General features: G+C 48.7%; 1 protein-coding gene across 4 annotated transcripts in view; it reads right to left on the bottom strand.

Moving 5' to 3' along the window:
- The window catches only part of fhod3b (formin homology 2 domain containing 3b), a 106,311-nt gene that overhangs the window by 94,499 nt on the left and 4,312 nt on the right, over positions 1-7,500 (bottom strand). For all 4 annotated transcript variants that reach the window (XM_042107408.1, XM_042107409.1, XM_042107412.1 and 1 more), the window contains exon 2: positions 3,704-3,810. In XM_042107408.1, coding sequence (XP_041963342.1) covers positions 3,704-3,810 — 107 coding nt within the window. The remainder of the gene's footprint in view (positions 1-3,703; positions 3,811-7,500) is intronic.

The following is a 7,500-nucleotide window of genomic DNA, read 5'->3' as shown; positions in this document are numbered from 1 at the left end:
GAAGAGATGGATCGTGGGTCCCTTGGTACAGTGGAGTGCACTAGAGAGGACTCTCTTTCAGCAGGACGATCTGTGCAGGGCAGATGCTCACATGCTGAACATTTCGTCAAAGGAATTTGGATGGGGATCCAATGGTCACAAACCTTTATCGTCATTTTTCAGTTTCATAGCTAGTTTGGTGCACTGTAATTCTGAAACGTAAATGCTAATTTTATTCTGCCTACAGTGGTTTTCACTCTGGCCGTCATTCTGAATCGTGACTGGCTCTTCACAGCCATCCATCATGGCCATATAAAGTCATGGATGGTGGAGTTGTTTGAATAGGGAGATAGGATAGAAAGGGAAGACTTCTTTCAATTAAGGAGTGTGTTTTGTAACAGTCACCTATTGAGACATTCCGTGTTGGTAAGACATGGACACGTGGTCACACACACACACACACACACACACACACACACACACACACACACACACACACACACACACACACACACACACACACGTACAGAGAGAGAGAGAGCACTCTCACCATGTAATCCCCCAAAATATTCGCAGCTTTCCCCTTTTAAAGAATCTGAACGTCCAGCACTGGAGGATAACTGATCCCTCCGACAGCACAGAAACAACTCCAGCCAGGAAAGAGGGAGGGGGGGAGGGGGGAGGGGGGATGGAGAGGGAGCTGGAGGGCGCCGAGTGAGTTTTCATTGCCTCTATCATTCCTCTCAAGGAAGAGAAGAAAGGGAACAGATATCGATGGAGTTATGCCCTGGAATGTGTTGACCATATGCCAGGTCTGGGGATAATAACGGACTGGGACGAAGGTAGCCCTGGGAGTCCCAATCGCACACAGCTTGTGCCGTGATGTAGTGTGGAAGTGATTACAGCCTCTAATCCGCACTGACATGGATATATCCACCTCGCCATTCTTTAATCAGATGGCAGAGGCACCGCACACGGCCCAAACGCCTCTGGAAACTGCGGCGCAATTTATATCCATTATGGCCAGACGGAGGCTCGATGGAGGCCATTTCCCGGCCATCAGTGTGCACCTTGTCTCCATGTGTCAGAAAAGGCTGATTTAAGACCAGGGAACTTTGACCAGAGCCATCAGTGTGAAAAGGTGGAATAACACGGCTCAAATTTCCATTGTAGCCACAAAAACACGATAAATGACTAAATGCTTTGTCATCATTGTATGCTGCACACCAGCATGAGCACTTTTTTCATGAGCAACTGTCAATTTAATCTCTGGAGCTAGCAAGTTGGTAAACTGATGTGTACTACAGAGAAAAGTCTGAGTCGCTAGTAGAAACAACAGGAGTGTTATGTCATCTTTACAAAAACCCCTTAGAATGGTAAAATGATAGAACGTCCTAACATAAGCTAAATTTAGTTCTTTCTCCACAAAGTTGGAAGCTCAGCAGAACATCCATGACTCCGGTCCAAAAGCAAGTTTGGTGATTATAATTTGCGTAAACCAAAAACAGAAAAGCTGCTCAAGCATTTTTCCATAAGAGATGGAAACATCGCTCATCATCTACTTAATTCATTAAAAGTTATTACACGTGCCGCACAGCACTCTGGAGTCAGGAGAACCCCAGCGCAACACAAACAGGAAAAGCTGAAACGGCTAACAAACTTCATCAGCCCTTTTTACTGCTGCAGTAATCATAAAAAAACAAACAGCAGTAAACGATGGGGGTTGTGAACTCGGGTCCATCCACAGCTCCTGTCCCTGCTGGGCAGAATTACCCACCATTAGCAGGGCCTGCGGGGGCCATACCCCCCCACCAAACCCCCTACCCCCCAGACGCCCTGTATGGCTTTAATAACACACATCCCTGCCTGCGTGTGCCAGCCGACTCGACTGGCTCCTGGCACCCAGCTCGCTTCACTACTCCACTAACCTCACCCAGACTCCACACACACACACACACACACACACACACACACACACACACTTTCTCTCTCTCTCTATCTTACCCTCACATACCCACACAGACAGTCTCCTCTCCGCGCCTTATTTTTTTGTCAGTCCGAGAGCACACCATTCCAATAGAAACAGAGGGAGGGGACAGTGTCTGTCTTCCAATTCACACAAATAAATCTGCTGATATTCAGTGGTTAGGCCTGAGGGGAGCTGGCATGCTGGGAACTGCTCTGAGATCAGCGGCTGAGAGTGACACAGGGAGGTTGTGTCAACTCTGAGGGCCGACAGCCGAGCCCTACTCTATAGGCATCTCTGAGAAGGCCAGAAGTGGACGACCAGAATAGAACAACTGAACTGCACTGCACTTCATCCAGATGCAAATAGCACAGATTGTGGATTGTGATGCTGTTGTGTGGCATTGTATTACATTGTTGTTTTCAGTTGTGTTGCAGTGCACTTTGTTCCATTGGGCTTGGATAGTCTTGGTTGGCTTGAACAACATTGATCGCTTTCTCTGCTGCAAACAGGTGGAACTTCCATTTCCTCCTGCCCACAAAGCAGCTACCTGTAGCTTTAGCTGCAATTTAAAGCTCTGATTAAGATTAGAGTGTGACACCCTTCTCTGGATTACCAGTGTTGGAATGACCTATGATCAGGGCTTGACCAGGTGAGTCCAGGGCACTGATTCTGGCAGCCAGGCCAAGGATTTGAAGTGGACAGTGGAAGACTGCATGGCAAGAGTGATTGAGAAAGGGTGGAGGATCACCCAATCCCAAGGAGGACAAGGACTGATAATGTGCTTACTTTCCCTGTGCTGTTTTCTCTAAAGAAAAACATGAAATAAAAGTTAATGTTAAGTGAATATAGAATAGTAGCAAATAAAACACCACTAGTAGTTTGTTGACAAGTCTCTCTGTCTCTATCTGTCTCTAAAGTCTCTTTCTGTTCTGACATCTGTGCATTGTCCAGGCCTGGTCAGAATTTTATCCTAGTGGAATTTTGGCCACGGTTTTACTCAAAGTAGCAGTATTTTTTCCCTCTCTCTCTCTCTCTCTCTCCCTCTCTTCCTCTCTATCTCTCTCTCTCTCTCCCTGCCTCTCTCTCTCTCTCCCTCTCTCTCTCTTCCTCTCTATCTCTCTCTCTCTCTCTCATCTGAGGGGATGCGCCTCACCACAGCTGAAGGCTGGAGGGCCCACACCAGGCCAGGAAAAGCCATTATTCTAGTCACTCAACCTAAACCACAATCAGTATCATTCCTATCCTGATCACAAGTAATAGAATCAAATTAGCCAGTGGAATATAGCAAGCAGGAAATGAGCATACAAAGCCTGAGGTAGGAGATCTGAAAACATTTTTTCCCTCTATCTCTCTTTGCTCTAAAAACAATGACCGCATTGTGCTGACCCTCGATGCAAAACGAGGATCCCTCTCCGACTGCACACAGAGGAGTGATGAGGTTTCCAGGACAGGGATGCAAAGACTAGCAGAGACTACAGCAACATCACACCAACCCCATGGGCGAGACGGCCTATCACAAACCTTAAACAGCTTACCACCTTGTACTCAAATTATGAACATAAATGATTAACATCACACAAAAAGCACCTACAAGCTGTTCGATCTCTTTGAAATCCCCTTATGGGTACTATCTAGAGAACAAGTTGAACATTTTTCTTTCTCTTTTCCAATAGAAAGAGGTATGCCCTTTTAAAGCCAGGGGCGATACTGGAATCAGCCAAATCACATGGCACGAAAAGTCCACTCTCCGCTTACCCTCCATCTTCCTGGAAGCCCTCCAGCTCGTCCTTCTGCTCCGCCAGAGTGGACTCCAGGTCCAGGTAGCTTCCATTGTGGGAGAGCTGCAGAGCGCAGTCATCAAGCTGCAGATAGGGAGAGAGAGAGGGAAAGAGAGAGAGGGGGGAGAGAGAGGGAGAGAGAGAGAGAGAGAGAGAGAGAGAGAGAGTTCATGGTTAGTCCCTCAGGGCACCTGGTGACAAACGAAGTCATTCTAATGAGTTCCATCTCTAGCTGTGTTTATTACCCAAAGGCCATCATCACAGCATAGCCATTCATGGTGGCTGGTATTATTTAAGTAAAAAATATTGCAGACATTACAAACTCTGTGTTTCAATTAGTTTGGGAGTGAATGGTCCACCTGATACTGAGAGAGTAAATCATTTGGAGTAAATAACCAGGTTGTTCTCTCAACAGGCCTTGAGGGCCACCATGGGGGGGGGGGGGGTTGTTTGAGTGGGGCGTGCTGGTGGGTTCCCCCTGGGAGTGTCTGCATGGCCAGGCTCTGTTGGGGGCATTCTTGTTTGTTGACACTCAATTAGGGTCGAGTGATGGGATTTAAACACCCCGGGGAGCTGGCTGCCGCTCCTCAGCCCTGTGATCTGTCAATCAGCAGGACCGCCTGGCCAGCCGCAGAACCTTAAACACGCTAATTACACAGAAACATGCACATACACTCAACACACACACACACACACACACACACACACACACACACACACACACACACATACCTACTCACACATGTCAACACGCCCATTACACCAGCCCCCTGCCACCCACTGCCCTCCCCCCAAGCTCAGGTATGACTGCTGTGTTAAGTTTAGCTGCTCCACTTCACTTCAGTGCGTGGAGTATATGAGAGGCTTCAGGATGAGTCTGCCACAGGCATCTACTCCCACTTTGCCCTCTAATGGGCTTATTTCTGGTATCGCTATCAAAACACATGGCGCGGTCCCAGTCTGTTTGATCCCAGCGTAATGTTAGCCTTCCCAGGCATGTTAACTACAATGTGAGGGAATCTTAAGACTCTGTTTGAGAGGAGACCGATGGAGTGCTATGGTGTCTCTGAGGGAGGGGGAGACACATGCCTGGGAAAGGCCACAGAGAGGGGGTCCACGTGGGGGCCAGGCTGTCGAGGAGACGCGGCTGGTGATAAGGACTCTGGGTGGCACTGAGGTTGGGGCATACTGAGGTGTGGAAAGTTTGAGGTTGTGTGTGTGTGTGTGTGTGTGTGTGTGTGTGTGTGTGTGTGTGTGTGTGTGTCTGTGTGTCTGTGTGTCTGTGTGTGTCTGTGTGTGGGTTTGTGCGGGTGGGGGTGGGGAGCTAAGCTGTTTGTTGGGGGGATTGGGGAAATAACTGGGGCATGTTGTTGGTGTGCATAGACACAACAAGGCGATGCTGCTCTTGTTGATGTATGAGAAAATGATGAGAAGTTTTTCTCGTCTTCGTAATCATAGCCTACTGAATAGCATACTGAATAGCATACCTTGTCAAATAGCTCTTTCTCAAGCTGCTTGGTATGTTTTCAAAATGTTGTCATTAAAAATATCATTAAATAAATGCACAACAAAAATCAACTATGGACTCTGAAAGATAAACATACATTTGTAACTGTAAAAACGTTTGTGATGAAGCTGTAAATCTTCTTGAACATACCAAAATGACCCAACATGCATCTCTTTTGTTCAGAGATGTACGACAGGAATATGTCTAAGATTAACAGACATACATAAAAACACACACATGACATCCATCCACCACTAGAGCTGGCTGTTTTTTCATATGGGTGCTTTGATGTGGTCCTGTATCCTCCCACAAATGATTGTAACTTAATTAAAACTTGAGAGCAGCAGAGAACCCTGGCTAGCTGGAAAATACATTAAGGGGAGGAGGCTCTTTGATCCCCGAGCCACTCCGTTTGTCTTTGAGTGCTCACTGTCATCCCAGGACTGTGTCATGTTTTAAGGGCCGAGAAAAAAACATATGGTTGGTGAGAACAACATCCAGGGCTCATCCCATGAAACCCCTCCCACTTCTAGTCCGCTGACCAGCGTGCAGGGCTCTGGAGGCCGAGCGCAGACCAGACCTGATTTACACAAGCACACCTGAGACAGACCCCGTTCCACTGAGCTACGCGCTCTTTCCAGATTGAGAACCAGGTGGCGAGCGTTTCATTTCAGACACTCTTAAGACAGGGAAAGTGCTGCGCCAGATTACAGGACAGGGCCTGGGCCGACAGGAAATCCAGACAAGCGTGCCAGAGTTAGGCCCTCTATATTAAGGCCTGTGAACAGGCAGGCCTCAGAGAGGTATGGAATGGGTGTGAACTGAAAATAAGCATGGGGGGGGGGGGGGGTGGCGGGGGGGCAAAAAGGAACGTTCCCTCATTCCAGTGCGGCTGGTGTTATTGTGTGGGGCGGGAGAACACAGACAGAAAGGAAAAGAGAAAGAGACATTTCCAGCTGGGAAGGTAGGGACCGTTTATTAGCTGTAGACTTATGGCTCACGTTCGTAAATAAATGTACTTTTCATATCCCGCCCCTTTGGTAATCCTGCAATGTCACTAACCAGCAGTCTTCTCATGGACTTGGCAAAGTCATGAAAACTTAAAAATCTAAAATATCTGCTTTGTTTTCCCCCTGGCCTTAGTGCCTCCAGCTGTGTTCCAAGGGCTGAGCTGACCCAGATATCGTGGATGTGGGGAGCGCTAGCAGGTAGTTGGGATTAACCCCGGCCTGTGGTGGGGGTGCTGATAAGCATCAGGGACAGAGGCTACTGCCCCCCCCCCCCCCCCCCCAACCCCCACCCGATCCCACCACCCCTCCCACCAACACCCCCACCTCCATCCTGTGCCAGGAGTCTGTCGCTGGGGCATAGCCCCCTCATTTTCAAAGCCCACTTTTACGATCCGTCACGCAGCAGCGACCACAAAGAGCAGGGCAGGGTCCAGCAGCAAGGTGTTGGCCAGGTGCTTTACATTACAGCTAACTGACATGGAGGGTCCACACCAACTCCACTGTAATTGGCCAGCGCTGGATGGGAAACAGACACCCTTCCCCCCTCTTTTCATTTGCTCCTCCAGTTGAGTCCGAGTGAAATGTCTTTGGATGTGGAAGTATTTTTCTAAAGCTCTCGCAATGATGGAAAGGAGATTTGCCAGTTTTAAGGTATGACGTCGGCCTCTTTTCTTAGGCCCGTGATTACATCTGAAAACACGAGCATGTGCATATAGATCCATGCGTCCCACGGGTCTTGAGTGAGCCATACTGAAATGCATACCTTAAAGACCACTGCTGCACATAATGTGCAAAACGTCTGTTTGCCTATTTCTGTTGGACGCGCATGTAAATATCTACGCCTTGCTGAGAAGATGACCAGCTATGCAGGCAGAGGCTGCTGCCTGCACAGAAACAAAACAGGGGAGAGAGTAAAAGCAACCGGCAATTACGCGAATCCAAGAGGTGCAGTTTCCTGTATGAGGTCAAAACACAAGAACCCTGCCAGTCCAGGCCAAGACGCACAAAGGCGCACCACTTTTGGTTAGTCGTGGTTGCAGAAGGGAGCTAGATTACAGCCCCAGCGTGGGGTTTCCAGGTCAGAGGCAGCCGTTAATCCAAACGCAGAGCTCCTGGATTAACAGCCATAGGCGCTCAATCGCCCCCTTCACACCCAAGATTTGACCCCGTGACCCTGTGGTCTCAGGTCCGACTCAGTCTGCCAGGCAGCAAACGCAGGAGGCCTGGCTACACCCTCCAGCCACAGTGCGGTCTACC

This window comes from Alosa sapidissima, chromosome 10 (genome assembly GCF_018492685.1).
Source record: "Alosa sapidissima isolate fAloSap1 chromosome 10, fAloSap1.pri, whole genome shotgun sequence".
NCBI lineage: Eukaryota > Metazoa > Chordata > Actinopteri > Clupeiformes > Clupeidae > Alosa > Alosa sapidissima.
This window is presented reverse-complemented; position numbering and strand designations above follow the sequence as displayed.